General features: G+C 36.9%; 1 protein-coding gene across 10 annotated transcripts in view; it reads left to right on the top strand.

Annotated features, from left to right (window-relative positions):
* TTC17 (tetratricopeptide repeat domain 17) overlaps positions 1–21442 on the top strand; it is a 125935-nt gene that overhangs the window by 32545 nt on the left and 71948 nt on the right. For 6 of the 10 annotated variants that reach the window (XM_055281866.1, XM_055281865.1, XM_055281864.1 and 3 more), the window contains 12 exons: positions 1290–1401; positions 1638–1769; positions 6489–6598; positions 7126–7270; positions 7731–7870; positions 9641–9801; positions 11202–11314; positions 13723–13869; positions 15258–15373; positions 15530–15695; positions 16884–16961; positions 17099–17323. In XM_055281866.1, coding sequence (XP_055137841.1) covers positions 1290–1401; positions 1638–1769; positions 6489–6598; positions 7126–7270; positions 7731–7870; positions 9641–9801; positions 11202–11314; positions 13723–13869; positions 15258–15373; positions 15530–15695; positions 16884–16961; positions 17099–17323 — 1645 coding nt within the window. Of the gene's footprint in view, positions 1–1289; positions 1402–1637; positions 1770–2510; positions 2616–6139; positions 6320–6488; positions 6599–7125; positions 7271–7730; positions 7871–9640; positions 9802–11201; positions 11315–13722; positions 13870–15257; positions 15374–15529; positions 15696–16883; positions 16962–17098; positions 17324–21442 lie in introns of those variants that run through there. The other 4 variants (XM_055281870.2, XM_055281868.2, XM_055281867.1 and 1 more) reach the window with 4 other exon arrangements.

Here is a 21442-nt window from a genome sequence, read left to right as displayed (position 1 = left end):
TTGTAGTTGCAGCTACTCGGGAGGCTAAACTGAGAGGATCACTTGAGCCCAAGAATTCAAGGTTACAGTGAGCTATGATGGTGCCACTCTACCCTAGCCCAGACTCCAGGCTGGGTGACAGAGTGAGACCCTGTCTCTTAAAAAAAAAAAGCCCAGGCGCAGTGGCTCATGCCTGTAATCCCAGCACTTTGGGAGGCCTAGGCGGGCAGATCACAAGGTCAGGAGATCAAGACCATCCTGGCTAACATGGTGAAACCCCGTCTCTACTAAAAATGCAAAACAAATTAGTCAGGCGTGGTGGTGGGCACCTGTAGTCCCAGCTACTCCAGAGGCTGAGGCAGGAAAATGGCGTGAACCCGGGAGGCAGAGCTTGCAGTGAGCCGAGATGGCGCCACTGCACTCCAGCCTGGGCGACAGAGCAAGACTCTGTCTCAAAATAAATAAATAAATAAAAGATAGATAGATAGATAAATAAATAAATAAATATAAAAATGAAAAAAAGAGAAAAAAATAAAATTGAACAATTTGTAGTTAAAAAATTAACAAAAACTACCTATGGCCAATAAACATGGAAAAAAATTTCTCAGAAATTATCAAAAAAGTACAAATGAAAACATTTAGATAGTTTTCATCTACCAAAATGGAAAGCATATCAAAAAAATAACTGGTAAAAATGTAGAGAGACTGTCAGTGGAAGTATAAGTTGGTTTAACATTTCTAGAAACAATTGAGCAGTTGTATTAGTTATTAAAAAGTCCATGATCTTATTCTGTGACCTATCTACTATTTTCTCTGTGATTCTTGACTTAATTTGAACTCCCAAAATGTTTGACTCTTCATGGCAGCTATGTGAAAAGGTATGAATATTGACTAACAATTGTGTAAAGTTGAGATGCTATGAGAATATGGGGAAAATTTGACATTTCTTAAAAGTATTATTGACTGAGTGCAGTGGTTTACGCCTGTAATCCCAGCACTTTGGGAGGCCAAGATGGGAGGATCACTTGAGGCCAGGAGTTCAGTACTACCCTGGGCAACATAGTGAGACCTGTCTCAACAAAAAGTAAAAAAAAATTAACTGGTTGTGGTGGTGCATGCCTGTTGTCCCAGCTACTTGGAAGGCTGAAGTGAGAGGATCGCTTGAGACTAGGAGATCAAGGCTGCAGTGAGCTGTGATCATGCCACTGCACTCCAGGCTGGCCAACAGAATGAGACCCTTTCTGTAAATAAATAAATAAAGTATTGTTTATCTCACCTTTTATTCATTCATTGCTTCTTTTTGATTTTAGTCCTGAAGATTATATAGACACAGAATCTCCTGTCCCTCCAGACCCTGAGCAACCTGATTGTACTAAAATTCTAGAACTTCCATATAGTATACATGCTTTTCAGCACTTGAGAGTAAGTAGAGAACTTTAGGATTTTTTTTTTGCGTTCTTCTTTCAGTTGGTCTCTCACTTGTAAAGACTATTTCTCTTTCTTCTCTCCTTCCGAACAGCTTTATAATTTTATAGACATCTCTTATTTCTTAAAATTCCAAAATATTAGTATTTCAAAATAAATACTACAAGATACTGAATTATTTGTCATCTTTTATATCCTTTGATATGTCTTTTGAATCTTTTTCTTCTCTTCAGGGTGTACAAGAGAGAGTTAATCTTTCTGCACCTCTACTACCTAAAGAAGACCCAATCTTCACATATTTATCTAAACGGTTAGGAAGGAGTATAGATGACATAGGTCACCTCGTTCATGAAGGCCTACAGAAGGTAAGTCATCAGTCACTTAAAGAGCCAGCGGGCTCTGTGTAAACAGAAGATATTTTTATCTTGGAAAATACCTGACTAATTTGTTTTTATCTAGAAGACGATTTAAAATTACATTTACATTGATGCAAATTGCATAGTTCAGTGCTGGGGAGAAATATGGGTAGACTAGTCTCCTTTCCCAGGAAGAGATGCTGGAAAGTTTTATCTAAACTAATTGATGAAAAACGAAATATAAACTGACATAAGCAACAGGGTTTATAGGCTGGATTATATACATTGTGTAAGAAAGTTAATGTTCTAGTGTCGTTAATATATCTATACACAATACATATATTATTACTGTTTTCTGAGACAGAAAAAGAATCACCACCAGCAACAAAATCTTCTGTAATTTTCTTTTAAGGGGATATCTACTTTAAAAAAAAATGAAATAGGGAATTACGTAACAGGACCCAAGAATTTAAATGTATCATTCAGGATTAACCTGGGCATTTAGAAAATGTTTTTGTGTTGTTTGTGCCTAAAGTATCATAAAATGCAGTTTAGTTTCTAAGCAGTATTATAGTGGTGTAAAATAAGTTGTATAATTGCCACCTTTGTATACAGTTTATTCAAATACATAGCTCTGTATATTCAGAGGAATTTACAGATAAAAGTCCGATAATAACTTGACTTTGAAATGCTTTATATGGTTATTTCTGTAGCTGTGTTACCATCTTCATCTTATTTTTCTGAAGGTAATGTAAAACTTTTACGTTCCCAGAACTTGATGAGTAATAAGAGAAAACTGGCCCAGGATTTTACAGTGTCCTTCAGAGAATGGTTAGTTGAGAGTAGACCATAGTGGTAAGTGTTCTATAGAAAATTAAAACAGAAAGTAACTGGGTGGCTACTTTACATCTAGCAGTTGGGGTTATCCTCTCCGGAAAGGTGAAATTTAAGCTGACACCTGAATCATAAGAAGAAACCAAAATTCAAAGACCACGGAAGAGCATTCTAGGCCACAGCAAAGGCTCTGAATCCTGATCGAGGTTAGGTGGTTGTATTTGTCTGCTCAGGCTTCCATAACAAGGTACCACTTTGGACCGTTTCTGCTCAAAACATTTCTGACACCAAATGTATGGAGTTTTTTCTCACACGACTAATTCTCCAGTTCCCCCGACATCAACTAGATGTTCTACAACTCAATACAATTCTGACACTAACTACCTGGAGTTAGCACAGACCCCACAGGTCAAGGACTCTGTCCCACAAGGCTACCTGCACTTCAGATGCCAGTCGCAAGTCAAGGCCACCAGACAAATCAGCTATAAAGTCAGGGTGTTCCCACAGCTGCCTCCCCAAGTTAGAACAGCTCACAGAAGTCAGGAAAGCACTTTACCTACTATTATTGGTTTATTGTAAAGGATGCAATTCAGGAGCAGCCAAAGGCATAAGCCAGGGAATAGGGGGAAGGGCTGCACAGAGCTTCCATGTCCTCTCCAGAACACCACCCTCCTAGAATCTCAATGTGTTCACCAACCCAGAAGCTCTCAAAACTCTGTTGTTTCTATGGAGGTTTCACTATGTAAGCATGATTGACTAAAGTATTGGCCACGAGTGATGAACTCAATCTCTACTCCCTCTCCCCTCCCCGAAGGATAGCGGGAGGATGGGATTCTGAAAGATCTAACCCTCTGATCATGCCTTGGCTTTTCTGTGACCAGCATCTGTCCTGAAGCTATCTGGGGGCCACCTGCCTCTAGTCATCCCATTAGCATATGAAAGACACACATTACTCCTGTGATTGATTCTTCAAGTTTTAGGTTTGTGTGTCAGGAACTAGGGACAAAGACCAAATATATTTGTTCATACCACATACTAGGTGGCTTAAATTTATTTCTCATAGTCTGGAGGCCGGGAAGTCTAAGATCAAGGTCCCAGTGATTTGGTTCCTGGTGAGGGCTCTCTTCCTGCCTTGCATATGGCTGCCTTCTCTCCGTGTCCTCACATGGCCTCCTCTGTGTGCATGCTTGAAGACAGAGAGAGATCTGTCTCTTCCACTTCTTATAAGGACACTTATAGGAAGAAACCAAATTTGGGCCCCAATCCTTATGACCTCATTTAGCCTTTATCCACTCCTCACAGGCCTGATAACACTTGAACATATGAACTTTGAGGAGACATAGACTTTCAGTCCATAACAGGTGGCATGCAGCCAAATTCAGGCCAATATTGCTGGAGCTTGGTGAGCAAGAGGAAGGATGATAAGGAATGAAGCCAGAGAAGTAGGCCAGTGCCAGATTATGTAAGGGTCTGAAATCCAGGGTAAGGATTTTGGATTTTATTCCAAGTGTGCTGAGAAGTTGGAGCAGAGAAGCAATGTATTGCAATTAATAGTTTAAAAGATCACTTTGATTACTATATGAAGAAGTTATTGAAGGGGCCACAACTGGAAATAGACCTGTTAGAAAGCTGTTGGAGTAGTTCAAGAGAGAGATGAAGGTGGTTTGGACTAGCAATTGTTAGTAGTGGAAATGAGAGGACTTGAACTATTCAGGAGATATTTAGGAGTTTAGAAGCTGATGAGTTAGATGTGGGGATTGAGGGCAAAAGAGGAATCAAGGAAAACTTAAATTTTTGACTTGAACAACTTGAAGGAGGAGAGGGTTGGGGTGGGAGAAGAGAAAATAAGAGTTCTGTTTGGGCCATGTTAAATTTGAAATACCTGTGTGAGTTTGGAATTTCAGGGAAAGTTAAGAGTTGGGCACATAGAGATTAATTATTAAATAATGAATATCTGAAGCCATGCATCTGGGGAAGAGTGAAGTTTGAGAAGAAGCCAGTCTGACTCCTGGGCACCTCCCACATGTAGTTATCAAGCAGAGGGGGAAAGCCAGCAAAAAAGACCAGAAAGGGTATCCTGCAGAATGTGGTGTCCTGTAAGAGTCAATGGCAGAAAGTGGCCAAAGGAAGGAGGGAGTAATTCACAGTAACATTAGAACATTTATAGATTTGGGGGAGAGTTTATGAGAACTACAGAAAGATATTTCTTTAAATATATATTTTTATCTTACCTCCAGTATGCTATGATATATATTTAACTTATCATGATCTTTTCAGTAGTTCATGTAGAACTTTTTTTTTTTTTTTTTTTTTGAGATGGAGTCTCACTCTGTCGCCCAGGCTGGAGTGCAGTGGCACAATCTCAGTTCACTGCAAGCTCCGTCTCCCGAGTTCAGACTGTTCTGCTGCCTCAGCCTCCCAAGTAGCTGGGACTACAGGCACCTGCCACCACGCCCGGCTAATTTTTTGTATTTTTAGTGGAGATGGGGTTTCACCATTTTAGCCAGGATAGTCTCGATCTCCTGACCTCGTGATCTGCCTGCCTAGGCCTCCCAAAGTGCTGGGATTACAGGCATGAGCCACCGTGCCCGGCCTCATGTAGAACTTTTAATTGAACTTTTTGTCCCAGTTTACACTATAATGTGAAAATAAAAGACGAAAATCAAAATCAAAGCATTTGTTGATTTGAAAAACAACTTTCTCAAAAGGCCATCAAAAAGAAAACTGAAACCTCGGCCACAAGTCAGTTGTGAAGAATGTACTGTCCTTTAACCAGCTTCAAGTAGAAGTTCATAGTTGATCTGCTCATAGTGCTGAAATCTGTAATTGCATCACTCAAAAATCACATACTTTCCTTGAAGATAGAATACTTAAGGATGAATAATGCAGGATTGTACTTACTGTAGTCTTAAAAAACTACATTTAACTAAATTTAAACTATTTTTAACTACATTAAAATAACTTAAAAATAATTGGTCCTTGTGAAAGATTCAGACTGAAAATCTATAAAAGAAAGTAAAATTAATAATTTCAAAACTGGTTTGTAATATATTCCTTTGGAGTTTGATTTTTACACAGCTTATAGTTAAAACTTAATTATTCCCCATAGTATACATTTTTAATAGTAGAATTGTGGGAGTCAAAGAGTAAATGTAATATACATTAATATGTATGTTAATGTAATATACATTACATTTTTAAAGCTTTTTACACACATGTCAAATTGTCCCCCAGAAATGCTATAGTCACTTAGCATTTCTATAGTTTAATATCTAAAGTTAATAATATTCAGTAAGTATTGGCATTCTTTTTAGTCTTTGCCACTTTGTAAAAGGAAAACTTGTATCTTTTAAATTTCTATTTCTTTGTGAAGTTACACATTTTACATACTTCTTAGCTGTTTGTTCATGCTTTTGGCCCTTTTTCCTCTTTTTTTTTGTCTTTATGTTTAGAGTAAGCCTGTTTGTGCCTTCACTCAGATATTACATAAATAGAAAAAATTCTAAAATGTTCATTTCAGGAATTTCATGTTAGAGCTATTTCTAAGTAGATGAGGTCTTCTGACTTAACTTCGGAAGTCCTGAAATAGAGCTCAACAAGTTGTGGTCAGTTGCTGGGATTTTTCTTATTTCCCTCTTGGAATAAGCTGGAGTTGGATGGTCTCTATATGAAGATCACACCCTAATGCACGTGCTGAGCTGATGATTAGAGTGCTCTTTCGACAGGTACAGTTTCTTTGCACTGTGTCCTATTCTTTATCATTGCTTGTCATTCAGTCTGGCTCTTCTTCATCTTGAATTTCAGAAGAGCCAGAATATTAAAGGTGCTCATTTTGAGTATTCTAAGTTAAACTGTCTTGAGTTGTGTTTGTAATTTTACTTTTTTAATCTCTAGAACACTTCCTCATGGGTACTGTATAACATGGCTTCATTTTACTGGAGAATTAAGAATGAGCCATATCAGGTAGTAGAATGTGCCATGCGAGCACTTCACTTCTCTTCCAGGTAAGATTCCTCCTCTTCTGGACCTGATTTTCTACAATCCTCAGGACTGTTAAAGAAACAATACATAAGAAAGCACTAAGAAGCAACATTGCATTATATACTTTTCTCCATCCCTGTTCAAAGAAATAAGTCCCACCACAAAAAAAAAAAAAAATCACAGATGTCAAAAAGTTCAAAGTGATAATTGTGTAATATACTTTCCATTTCCATTAAGGAAAAAATATGTAGATGCCCTGTGATTCACATGATACTTGAATGGAATTATCATAAACTAAGTTTAACTTTTCTTAAAGCAAATATAAGCCCTAAATAAATTGTAAAGTCATACAGTGTCTGCAATACCTTATTTTAGTGACAAAATTTGTAGCTATCAGATTAAGAACCATCAATAATTTAAAAATGAAACACTATGATTATCTTATTTTCTCCATCTATATCTTAGTTTCCTAAGCACAAGTAACTTTGAATGTCATTTTTCCTTGTCACGTGGTTCTACATAATCATGGAATATGTGCTGCTTTCCTTAGGCACAATAAAGACATTGCCCTGGTCAACCTGGCAAACGTTCTACACAGAGCACACTTCTCTGCTGATGCTGCTGTGGTGGTCCATGCAGCTCTGGATGACAGTGACTTCTTCACCAGCTATTACACTTTGGGGAATATATATGCAGTAAGTACTACTCTTTGTTTCATGTTTCATGAGTCATGCTAGTTGCCACTTTCTTTTTTTTTTTTTTCCTCCCCTCTCAGTAGAACATTACTTTTTTCCATTCCTTTTTTGTTCTGAACAATGGAAATGAAATTAGGAGGAAGAAAAATCCTCAACACAGTAATGTAATTATTCTAGCCTCTTGCCAAAAAAAAAAAAAATAATAATAATTAAATTGGAATTTTAAACTTCTACAGGGTACACCTTTTAAGGTTAGCAATACCTTCCAACTAAACCATCCTATAGTATGTCTTAATATTGTAGGGATCTGGTCACTGATCGAAATAATGGTCACTGTAGAGTAATATGTAGGTGTGAATTCAAATCATTAGAGGATTTGGACAGATGCAACCAGGCCATGGCTAACATTTTTTTTCCCGTGTGTGTGTGTGTGTGTGTGTGTTTGTTTTTGTCTCTTCAGATGCTTGGGGAATATAACCACTCAGTGCTCTGTTATGACCACGCTTTGCAGGCCAGACCTGGGTTTGAGCAAGCTATAAAGAGGAAGCATGCTGTCCTATGTCAGCAAAAACTGGAGCAGAAATTGGAGGCTCAACATAGGTAATTGAGAGGAAAAATTTCACTCAAGCACTAGCACTATCGAACATTAGGTTAAATCTGTGTAGAGGATATCAGTGTTAATTTGGTAATTGGAATTAAGAAAGAAACCTCTTCACTACTGCAAGTCCTGTCCTTTTTCTGTAAGTCCTGGTGGTATAGCACAATTCAGTGGTTGTGTAGAGGAATATCTTTAATTGTATGGATTCCTGCAACTAGAGAATATTTGTAGTAAAAGCTGTCATTTAAATCTTTATAATTTTGACCATTGATTACTTTTATGAAGTCAGTTGGGGTGGGGAGACTGGGATACTTAGTAACTTTGTTGACTACATTTTTATTTCCGCAGAATATACTGAGTTTGAGTAAAATCACTTACATGTGCAATAGTTGATCTTTCTCCTCTTGGAGAGAGGTGTGGCTCCTAGGGTTGGGCTATTGTTAAGGTAGTTAAATGGCATTGAGAGACATTATTTGGCCCACGTTTTAATCATGATTGTGTGTTAGGTTGTACAGCAGTGGAATTCTGTTGTATTTGATCCTTGAGGTATAATAAGTTAAAAAACATTTCCTTCAATCAGTAGGGCTACTTAAGAAACTTCACGTTGACTCAGAAGTGAATTTTTCATATCTCAGAATTAGCTGTAATATTTGAGTTTACTTTGGTTAGTAGAGAATTAAACAGAGATTTAGAACTCACTAAACTTTTGTATTTACTTATTTTCCAGTCTTTTTAAGGCATAATGTGGTAGGAAGTAGAAAGGATGACAGCTTGCTTATTCATAACTGGTTTCTGTTATACCTGGCTGAGCTTTTTCCAGTATCATGCTCTTAATAATTGAGCTGGCTTTATCTTTACGCAATCTGTATAGCTCCTAAAATCTCTATATGTTACAATGCGTAATAGGCAGTATGGGTTTTCTGATTAAATGTAATCAGGCAGCTGATTTACTGAAATCAGGTGATGAAGCAGATTCCTTTCGAAGCATAGTTTCTGTAGTTTTTCCTGGCCTGTAACCAATAAGCTAGAGTATGAAAGCAAAGTACTGTGACCCCTAACTCTTAACTTTGTCTTTAAGCAGAATCTAGGGAAAGAGTGAAAAGGAGGAAAGGATTCTAGAAAGACTTTGAATGTTGATGGAACTAATACAAATTTTGTAGAGAGAAATAGAGTTGTTAAATACATAAACTTGTATATTGTCATGTATTTTTTTTATGGCACCTGAAAAATGCAGCATACCATTTGATGTCATGATAGTTGTATTGCCAGGTGTCATGGCTGATGCCTGTAATCCCAGTTATTCTGGAGACTGAGGCAGGGTGGAGGGGAGGAATCACTTGATGCCAGGAGTTCAAATCTAACCTGGGCAACATAGCAAGACCCAGTTTCTAAAACTAAATTAGCCAGGCATGGTGGCGTGTGCCTGTAGTCCCAGCTACTCCTCAGGAGGCTGAGGCAAGAGGACCCCTTGAGCCCGGGAGTTGAGCCCAAGAGTACAAGGCTGCAGTGAGCTACAATCAGGCCTCTCCATCCAGCCATGACAACAGAGCAAGACCCCATTTCTTTTTTTAAAAAGTTGTATTTAAAGGAAGAATTTCACATTTATCGTTTTGCCCTATTATTCTTGAACTGGTGGTACAGGGTTGTATGTTAAATAAAAGGAAAACACACAGTAATTGTTGCTGAGAACCAGAAAAATCTATGCGTTTAAGTGGTTTTAAAATTTATGATTTTATAGCTCTAACTTTTTCCTGGTATTAAAAAATGTTAAGATCTCTCCAGCGAACACTGAATGAGTTAAAAGAGTATCAAAAGCAGCATGACCACTACCTGAGGCAGCAGGAAATCCTAGAAAAACATAAACTGATTCAGGAGGAGCAAATCTTAAGAAATATCATTCATGAGACTCAGATGGCAAAAGAGGCACAATTAGGTAAGTAGTGACTCCAAGTAATTGAAGACAGGTTAGGAAATTCACTTCTAGCATGCTTTACTATCATAACTTTCTTGTAGCCTTAAAGCAGTGTGAAGTTGTGTTTATGACTTCCCTACATCTTGAAAGCATGATTCATCACTGTGGGTATACCAGGAGGCCTGGGGAGCTGGTTTGGTCTGCCTTGCTTTTTTCAAATTTACATTTTGAAATAAAAAACAAGTCTTGTAGATCCTAGAAGTCTTAACAGTTATTTGCCTTCTGTGTTCAACATCAGTTTTTTTTCCTACTTTAATATGCATATCAGTCTCCTGGAGATCTTGTTGAAATGCAGATTATGATTCAGTAGGTCTGAATTGAGGCCTGAGTGTCTGCCTTCCTAATAAGCTCCCAGGTGATGCCTGTTGCCACGGGTCTAAAAACTGTGCACTATGGGTAACAAGGCCTTACACTAAGTGAATACAAGCCAGACCCACCCTACAAACAACCCATCCATACTCCTTTTTTTCTTGCTGTCTTAAAAATGGTATTTTAGAAGTAAAATTTTAGACTGGAATTCTTAACCTGGGTCGATGGATTAGTTTCGGGGGGGTTCTGAAATCCTCTCCAAAATTATATGTAGAATTCTGTATGTGTCCAATTTTATTTTTCTGGGAAGAGGGTATATAGCTTTTATTAAAATCTCTTAAGCATCTGTGATCCATAAAAATAGAACCACTGGTTTATAGGAACTTGGGTTGGCATGAGAACAATGATTTGGTTGTATCTAAAATGTTTTGTTTCTAGTGACAAGGGAGCAGATCTGACAACTCAATACCAGAGAATAAATTAATAGGATCTCTTAATTATACCCTTCTCCCTTAATAAGTATGTTGGTCAAGAAAGCCTCTTAACCTTTGGCACTTAGCTGTGACCATTTATAGTTTATTTTACAATTCCCTTAACAAGTTTTCTTTGCTATTATGAGTGTAAAGAGTATGCTCAGTCTTTGGAATTACTTACTGCCCAGTATATTGAAATGCAACCAGAGCTCTTATATATGCATTTGAAACAAAATTATGAAGTATGTAAAGCAAATTCTCTCCAGAAAGATGGCCAAAGTCTCTTAAAACGATGTGATCAATAGATTTTACAATCCTAGACTACAATTGCTGAAAGATACCTCAGTAATCATCTAGTGGAGTCCCTTTGTTTTTATAGGCGGAAAAACCGGGACTTCTTAGAATGATTTAATTTGATTAACCATTAATGAATATTTCTCTATATAAGTACGTCCTATAATAAGTAGGCTGCTAGGCTCTGAGGGATACAGGGTTGATACTAAATGACTTAGTCTAAGAAAATCACATTGGCATTGTTGACCTTGCTCATCATTTGTGTAATTTCCTTTCTTATTCCAGGAAATCATCAGATATGCCGACTGGTCAACCAGCAGCATAGTTTACATTGCCAGTGGGACCAGCCTGTACGCTATCATCGTGGAGATATCTTTGAAAATGTGGACTATGTTCAGGTCTTTTTCTTGGTCCAATCTAATTCTTATAAACGTTTGCTTTATAAAGATTTTTTAAAACTTTTGTTTTTCCCCTTGATTCTTTGTATATTTGATCTCTAAAATTTGTGATTATCATTTAGATCTTTAAGATTTTGAGGCTGGGCACAGTGGCTTACGCCTGTAATCTCAGCACTTAGGCAGGCAGAGGCAGATGGATCACGAGCCCAGGAGTTCAAGACCAGCCTGGGTAACATGGTGAAACCCCATCTCTACAAAAACATATATAAATTGGCCAGGCATGGTGGCATGCACCTGTAGTCCCAGCTACTCGGGAGGCTGTGGCGGGAGAGAATCATCTGAGCTCTGGAGGTCAAAGCTGTAGTGAACCCAGATCATGCCATTGCACTCCAGCCTGGGCAACAGAGCAAGACTGTGTCTCAAAAAAAAAAAAAGAGCAAGAGAGAGATTTTGATTATCTGTTATGTTGTTATGTTCATGAAGTCAGATTTTATAGGGAGTACTCAGTAACTCCGTGGATGCTTTCTATTTCCCAAAGTACCATCTAAATATTTATATGCACATGCATTTGATTCTTTTCTCCTTTACCATGGGAGCTAGAATTGGGCTATTATTATTATTGAACTCAAAGCTTTCATCTCCCCACTTTCCCTATGAGAGTAAGACCTATTTAAAATTTGAGAGCAACCATGCTATTTGTTTCCTGAAGTAATCAGTCCAATTATATTGCCTCAACCAATACCACCAACAAAATGCTCATTATCAACAGAAAATCTTTATTAAGCACACTGCTAGGTGTGTACTTTCTCTCACTGTCTGTCGCTATATATACACATATATGTACACACACACATACATGTGTACAATCCTAATCTATCTAGTTGGGAGGAACTAACACATATAATGATACCAAATAGTATATAATTGATGTTGAATAAGTGATACAGCAAGTACAGCCAGAATTCTGAGTATAAAAAGAAAAGATTCAAACACTGAAACTTTTTGAGCACTGACATCATGCTCAAAAGAAGTGTTCATTGGAGCATTTTGTATTTCACATTTTTTGATTGGGATGCTTAACAGGTAAGTGTAATAAAATATTCCAAAATCCAAAAAAATCTCAAATCTGAAATACTCCTGATCAAGCATTTCAGAAAACTGATACTCAACCTGTATTAGAAATAAAACAACATTTATTCTATCTTAGAGAAAACTCATCATGTCTAATTGTAGATATAGAAATTTCCAGCAATAACTAATTAAGATAACTAAGAGATTAGGAGAGCATCTATAGGAGGACAAACCACAAAAACTTAGAACTCTTTAATCTGGAAAAATCCAGACTGCCTTGGGAAAAAATAAGAGACAAAAATTAAGAAGCCATTTAAAAGGGGAAATAGTGATAGGGACCAAAAGCTTCCTATGAGTATTGTAAACTAGCTCCCAGCAATATCTCATGTTTGGTTTCCAAGGGAAAAAATAAAGAAGACCAGATTCATACCCTCTGGGATTATAGCTCTTTATCTTAAAACCAAGCATTTTAAAGGGAAGAAGGGGGATGTTTAGAAATGAAATAGATTGAAACCCAATGTACCTTTTGGACTTTTTGATGGTCTCAAGACAGATCATTTGAAGGAGTGTAGCTTCCAATAGTCTATATTCATAAAATTGTATCACCACTATATAGTGAAAGAATCCATTCCTATTCATAAAGACCTACAGCTACAAATTCATCATATTCATTCCTTTTTCTTATGTCTTTCCTACCCCATCCCATCCCCAGTCCCATTCTCATTATCTAGCAAGGTTTCAGAAATACACAAGCATCTTTGTAAGTATATCCAACATTGTTCCACCTTGCTTTGAAGGAAGGCTGTATATGTTTGTGTTCTCTCATCTTCTAGGTTACCCTTTCACCCCCAAAACTTTTCTTTGTAATTGATTGCACAACAGACTGTAATCCTTAAGTGATAGTTATAGAACCCTTAAGAATACTTTCTTAAGTTCCCTCGCCTCTACCCACACATGGCACACTGATTTTAGAGTGGTGAGCATTTTAGTGTAGGAAGGAAAGGGGAATAATGAACCAGATTTCTCAATTAGCTAATTATTAACCTAAAGATACTAAATCATAAAAATGAAGCAAAGGGACAGGAAAACGACCTATGCCATTTTTCTCATACTCCAATGGCAAAGTTATTGTAAGTTGTTAACTATGTATTATCCATGAAAGAATATCATTGGGGCGTAGCTCTTAAAATTAAAAGATCCAATTGCTTTATTACTGAGCTACTTTCTGATTTTCTACTAATTTTGAATATTCACTCGCTTTTCTGGTGTGAGTTAAATTATAGTCACAATTCCTTTTCCACTTTCAATTTGATTGAACTTTTTGTTTCATTTTCTAGTTTGGTGAGGATTCATCAACCTCCAGTATGATGTCTGTGAACTTTGATGTTCAATCAAATCAGAGTGATATCAGTGATTCGGTCAAGTCTTCTCCCGTAGCCCATTCTATTCTCTGGATTTGGGGCAGGGACTCTGATGCGTATAGGGTAAGTTAATAGAGGATGACGAAGCAGTTTCTCAAACTGGCAAGATCCATTAAAGCAGTGGCCCTCAACCTCACTGATTAATATGGCCTCTATGACTGTTGAGATTAGGTCAGCAAATGTGTAGTACATTTCTGTTAAATGGAAGCCATTCTGCTAGGTAGTGAATGAGTAAGATGCAATTTCTGCCTTGAGTTTTTCCCAATCAAGTAGAGCAGATAGACACCCTGATTTCAATTTAAAGCTTTATCCTCTGAGTATTATTACCAACCTTAACAGGTTTCTAAACTTGACCCAAGTGTATGTTTTTATATACTTTGCTTAATTGGCATTCTTTTATTGAACTCCCACCTGTATGCCAGGCTAATGCTAGCAGTATAATAGATAAGCCCCCTTGCTCTTCTGGAGCCTACATTCTGGTAGATGATACAGACAATAAACAAGTTAGTGCATGTGTCTTTCTAGACTAGCTAAGAAAGAATTGTAGGTTAGCTGAGGCGGATACCAAGGTATGAGGACAGAGACTATGTGCTTTTTATTCACTGTTAAATTTTCAGAATTTAATCAAGGGTTTAACAGAATTAAACAGCCACTTAGATTTAATTATATTTAATATAAATCCCTCAAAGTTTGATAGCTTGAAGATTTAAGTTTAGTAAGCCTCTGGTACATCTTATTTATATTTAGAGAAAATTAACATTTTACAAATCATAAAACAATTGTTAAACTTTGGCATTGGCAAAGAAAAGACCTTAGTTCAGGGAAAAATAGTGTTCAATGCCAGGTTTTATAGGCTTATGTATGCTTTCAGGTACAAGTCATAAGTTCCACCTCAAGTTAACTTAAACACGAAGAAAATGTGCCTGTTACTACAGGAAGTCCAGAAATAGGATAAACTTCAGGTTTGGTTGATTCAGTGGCCCAGTGATGTCATCAGTGACCCATTTCTTCTTTTTCTTTTTTTTTTTTTTTTTTCTTCACTCTGCCATCCACAGTATTGGTTTCATCCAAAAGCTTGGTTTTTTTCATGGTCATAAGATGACAGCCAGCAGCAACTGGAACAACAAGATTTTTTGTTCATATGTAACATAAGAGCCTAAGACTTGCTTCTCTTTCCGAAAAGCCCCAAGCAAGCCTCTTCTTGTGTCTCACTGGCTCAACTGGCTTATACCCGCCCAACCCTGAACCAGTCTGTGGTAAAGCAGGTAGAATTACTGACTTAGATTAATAATAATCTGCAGTAGCAGGAATATTATAGAGTCTACCATAATCTTAAGATATTATGGTTTTGTTCAATTATTGTAGTATATGTATATCATTTTAAAAGTTTATTTAGCCTATTGAAATATTGAATCCAAAGAAATTTATGAGAAATTTTGTTTCTTTATCAGGACAAACAGCATATTCTATGGCCTAAAAGAGCAGATTGTACAGAAAGCTACCCTAGAGTCCCTGTTGGTGGGGAATTGCCAACTTATTTTCTGCCTCCGGAAAACAAAGGACTCAGGCAAGTGCAGATGGATTTGGCAAAGCACCTGATTCTGCATGATTGTCATCTAGCAGTTCTTTGAGAGCACCAGCCTTGGACTTGAAAGGTTAAGTCTTTATCTTGAAGTCACCCAAACTTTGAAAATATGAATCTTGTTCCTTTTTCTTGTGCCAGGATCCACGAACTCAGCAGTGATGATTATTCTACAGAAGAAGAGGCCCAAACCCCTGACTGTTCCATAACTGACTTCAGAAAAAGCCACACTCTGTCCTACTTAGTCAAAGAATTAGAGGTTCGCATGGATCTGAAAGCCAAAATGCCAGATGACCATGCACGAAAAGTAAGGCTCACTTAGGCTGGTATTTATTGCCGTCCATTCTGGGTGACTTCAGAAGCCTCTTAAATGGAACAAAAAAATTGATAGAAGGTAGCTGTTGAGCTTTAAGTATATAAAATGGAAGGATAGAGTTAAAGAATTGGTGAAATGATGGCGAAGTCCATCATGCTATTAAAGGAGTGCCAGAGAGTTCCTCGGGGCTGCTATACATAGATCACCTAAACACTATTCCTCTAACTCAGAGCACTTCAAAGATGAGTAGCACAGAACTCTCTGTTATCTAATGGAGTTGGTGTATTGCAGGCCATTGCAACCACTAAAAGTTAGCTTTGCATCCTCCAGGCCTCCAGAAGTTTATATAAATTGAAAGCTTGAAGAATCTCTTTCTCTGGCCTTATCAACCCTGCTGTGACCTTATATGAGATCCCTAGGAATTTATATTAATTTGATAACAACTCTGCAAACATTAGAAGTTCAATTATGCTCTTTTCCTAAATTCCTATTAATTATATATAACTACGAGTGTTTTATTACTATAGATTACCATATTAGATATCATTCCATAGATAAAAATGAAAAAAAATTACCTTTTTAGCAATCACAGACCATCACAACCACCTTTTTTTTTTTTTTAAGTTAATTTCAAAACTACAGGCACTTACTACTACTTATATTCAACAGACATTTCCTTAGGCAAAAAACATTATGTGCCAGACATTGTTTTGGATGCTAGGAATACAAAGATAAACAGACCATGATCTGTGCCTTAGAGTTGTTTACAGTTATATAAATGCTACAGAAACATGAAGTAGAATAATTGAGGATCTGGTATTTTCCAGCAAGGAAAGACAGTAGATTTTTATTATATCAGATATTGCATGCTGTTGTCTTTTGAATAATTTCTTCTTGGGTTCTGAACACTTAGGCTGACTTTAATGGGGTATGGTAGGTTACTTTAATGTGTGGGGGTATATATGTCTTTTTAACTTTTTAGTTAAACTATTACATACATGTGTGCAGGTCAACACCTGTTGGTATGTGAATGAATTTATGTCATATATATGATTATACATATTTGTTCAAATTAGCTGTTCGTGAGGAGCTCAAGAAAAGACTGCCATCTATAGAAATTCTTTTCAAATGTCTTCCCTGTTATTTTCAATTGAGTCAGTCTTCCTTTTGATGTTTCAGATTTTGCTTTCCCGTATTAATAACTATACTATCCCAGAAGAAGAAATTGGGTCTTTCTTATTTCATGCTATTAATAAGGTGAGTCATTTACTTTAGACATCTAAAACTTAAATGCTTCTTAATTATAACCAGAAGTTAAAATGCACATATTAAAAATCTTATTTAGAACAAGTACTGTATTCTTGTACTAACTGAAGTATTTTTGGATTTTTCAGCCAAATGCTCCTGTCTGGCTCATACTCAATGAAGCTGGACTATACTGGAGAGCAGTAGGAAATAGCACTTTTGCTATTGCCTGTCTTCAGAGGGCTTTGAATTTAGCTCCACTTCAATACCAAGATGTTCCTCTTGTCAACTTGGCCAACCTTTTGATTCATTACGGCCTTCATCTTGATGCCACTAAGCTGCTACTTCAAGCTTTGGCCATCAATAGCTCTGAGGTGAGGTTTTAGGGGTTTTCATAGTTCCGTATACTATGTAGGGTAACTCAAATTTAGATTACAATTTGTATTTTTCTAGGGAAAGCATAAAAAGTGTCATGTTTTGTCTTTTACAGTAGCATTTGCATTATTTCAAGAGAGTGAAAAAGCTTTTGTTTTATTTTGATGCGTTCTTTAAATTTTGAGTGAAATTTATAATTACACAGTTAAGTTTTCTTTGGAAACTTACATTTAAATAAGAATAACATAGCTGTAAAAATATACTGCCGCTTTTTTATGTCAGTCTGAAACATCTGGTTTGTATTTTATCCTACTCATCACAGCATGCACACTGCTTAATATTACACTGTTTTACAACTTTAATTTATAGAAATATTTATACCATTCAAGCCAGAGGACAGTTCAAAGGTGGTTTTGATAAGAATAAATAGATACATTGATTTTCATGCCCCAAACCTCTCACATGCAGCTTATGGAGTTACATCGGTGCTTTGTAGTTCATGGTTTTGAAGATACAACTTTTGTTTTTCATATTTTAACATCTCTGATATCAGGATGTATGTTATAATTGCTGTCATTTTAGGTTTCATGAAATTCAGTTATAATAAATATACAGTTACATTGATTTTATACCTAATGTCTAAATGTTTATAGGTTTTATATCCAAAGAAACCTTCAGAAGGGATGTGCATGAATGGTTGAGGTTTATTTATGGTATCTGAAAACTGATTTCTTAAGGATGAGAAGAAAGTATTGCCTGTTTTCTTTTGAAATAAACAAATTCACAACTGGATTTTAAGCAGAAGTTTACAATCTCAATATTATATAACAGGTCACATTGCCAGAGAAGTACATCAAATATTTATCTAGTGCTTACTGTGTACCAGGTGCTGGTACAGTGGGAACAGATGTGATAAAGTGGGCAATGGAAAGCGCAATGCAGCCGTATTCCTTTGAAACTTTTCATGATTCCCTTTTTACTGTTTTCAGCCAAGGGACTTAAGTAGTATTCTTCTGAAGAAAAAAGACCTCCTTTAGTGGTCTTTTGATATTTTAAAATCATACTAAAATTTTAGTTGTTAAATACCATGGTGCTACAAGAAGAATAAAAAGATAAATTAATGGATCAGGGTGGGTACCCCAAAAATATACCTTTTTTTTTTGAGATAGGGTCTTGCTCTGTTGCCCAGGCTGGAGTGCAGTGGCATGGTCACAGCTCACTGCAGCCTCCACCTCCTAGGCTCAAGTAGTGCACCCACCTCAGCCTTCCTAGTAGCTGGGACTACAGGCATGCACCACCACGTATGGCTGAATTTTGTATTTTTTGGAGAGATGGGGTTTCACCATGTTGCCAAGGCTGGTCTTGAACACCCAAGCTCAAGCAATCCTCCCATCTCAGCCTCCAAAAATGATGGGATTACAGGCATGCGCCACCACACCCGGCCCCAAAAATGTTCCTTAATCAGCACCCTCTTCCCAACTTTTGGAAATTCTTCTTTATAAGCATGTCTTCTATACAAATATTTCATAATGTTTCAACTCTACTGTACAGGTGATATCTAAAAACTTTATTCCTACCTAATTTTAAAGCCATCAATTTAAATGGTTGTATAAAGGACCAATGAATTGATATGCCACAGTCTATTTTTCTGTTGTTGCATATTTAGGTTGCTAACAGTACTTAGCTATTATCAATGATGGTTTTCTGCAAAGGCCTTAAAGATTGTTAGCAGTGGAATTACTAAGTCAATAAGAGAATGAATATTTTGATGGCTCTGGCACAAAAATACCAAACAACCCACTAAAATGTTTGGGCCAGTATATATTGCCATGAACAAGGTCTAAAAATATTAATTCCACCTGTGTCTTTATTAGAATTGAACAACTGAAATAACTGCCAATTTTTTTGATTGTTTACTAGAGCCAGGCACGATACTAAGCATCTTACATGTAATAACTAATTTAATCCTCACAACAACCCTGTGAGATGGAATTTCCCCTTTAATAGATGAGGAAACTCTTAAGAGTTAAGTGTACAGAATAAGGGATTTATGGGAAGTCACAGAGCTTGGTTTTGAACTCAGGGAGATTGGCCACAGAGCAAATACTGTAGTCGTGTTATACTACCTCCAAAGTAACATTTATAAAACAAGTTTGCTTGCTTAAAAATACCACTTCTGTGTTGTAACGTAAAGTTTTATCTTGTGGTTGTTTTTGTTTTTCTTTTTTTTTCTTTTTTCTTTCCTTTTTTTTTTTTTGAAACAAAATCTTGCTCTGTCACCCAGGCGGGAGTGCAGTGACACGATCTTAGCTCACTGCAACCTTCGCCACCCAGGTTCAAGCTCTTCTCGTGCCTCAGACTCAGGAGTAGTTGGGATTTCAGGTGCATACCACCATGCCCGGCTAATTTTTGTACTTTTAGTAGAAACAAGGTTGTATTTTAGTAGAAACATGTTGGCCAGGCTGGTCTCAAACTCCTGACCTCAAGTGATCTGCCCACCTTGACCTCTCAAAGTGCTGGGATTACAGGTGTGAGCTCTTAAGCTCAACCTTGTATTTTTAAAGTAAAAGTTTGTATATACATTTTGTTCATTTTAGAATTTTGTTTTTTAAATTTTGTGCAAACCCTTTGTATGATAAACTCTTTAACTCCATCTCTCATGTGTTAAAAATATTTTCCCTCTTTGCCTTTTTATCTTAGCATTTAAAAATTGCCCTTAAGTTTGCCAGTATTTTCAATGTTGATTTCTATTGTTAGATTTCAAGTGTTCTCACGAAACTGTTTTTGTTTTCTATGGCTTAATCTTTGAATAGTTGATTCTCAAATATATAAAGATCTTTTCCTGCGATGTCTCCTGGATATTTTATAGTTTTAGGCTTTACAGTTAGGTCTATGATTCATTTCAAGTTAAATTTTCTTTGTAGTGTGAGGTAGGGATCAAAGTTCATATTTACACGGATATCCAGTTGTTCAGCTTCGTATCTTGAGAAGACTGCCCTTTTCCTGTTGAATTACCTGTCACCTTTGCCCTGAACTCCAGACTCCTTTATTCAACAGCTTACTCGACATTTCCACTTAAATGTCTAAAGGGCACTCTGGAACTAAAGGCCAAAATCAAACTCCTTAACGCCGTTCCAAATTTATTCTTCCCAGTCTTCCTCATTTCAGGAAATAATAAAGCTATCTTTCCAGTAGCTCAGACCAAAAACTTAGGGGCTTCCTTCATACCTTTCTCCTATTCTCAGGGAAAATTCAGTCCACTAGCTAACCTTGTTAATTCTGTTTTCAAAATACACCTCAGATTTTACTACTTATCATTGCTTCTACTGCTTTCCCATCCAAACCATAATCATTTTTGTCTGGATTATTTTAATAGCCTCTAAACTGGTTTCTCTGCTTCTGCCATTGTTCCCCAGTCTGTTCTCATACAGCAAAAGTGAAATCCTTATGAAAAGTCAAATGTTGTTATTTGTTGGCTCAAAATCCCTGCAGTGGCTCTCCATAGAACTCACAGGAAAATACAAGTTAGTAATGATGTAGAAGGTCCTACATGACCTTGTTACTTTTCTGACCTTATCTCTGTCAAGTCATTCCTTAGCACATTCTATTCTAGCCTCACTTGCCTCCTTGTAGTTCCTTGAACATACTAAGCATGCCCCTGCCTTAGGTCTTTTGCATTTTCTATCCTCTCTGGTTGAAGTCCTTCATCCCACCAATATTCTTCATTGCTTGCTCCACCTCCTTGAAGTCTTATGAATACTAACTTCTCAGTAAGTCCCTCTCATACTACTCTATTTTAAATGGTGCACTCCCCCGCCCCCACAATCTAGTGCTACCTCTATTTCTTCCTTCTATATTTTTCTCCATCCCATTTTACTCACTGACATCCCCACTCTAGACTGTAAGGTCTATGAAGGCAGCAGTTATCTTACTTCTTTTCAACTATATCCTCAATGTTCAAAACTATGCCTGCAACATAGTAAACACTCAGTACTTATTTTTTGGTTCAAGGGATGAAAGAAAGTTCAACTTTTTTTCCAAAATGCTAACCAGTTTATCTCAATGCAGGGTATTTTTACAGCTATCATTTTGTCATAGGGATAATTATAACACTTTGT

Source organism: Symphalangus syndactylus, chromosome 6 (assembly GCF_028878055.3).
Source record: "Symphalangus syndactylus isolate Jambi chromosome 6, NHGRI_mSymSyn1-v2.1_pri, whole genome shotgun sequence".
Taxonomy (NCBI): Eukaryota; Metazoa; Chordata; class Mammalia; order Primates; family Hylobatidae; genus Symphalangus; species Symphalangus syndactylus.
This window is presented reverse-complemented; position numbering and strand designations above follow the sequence as displayed.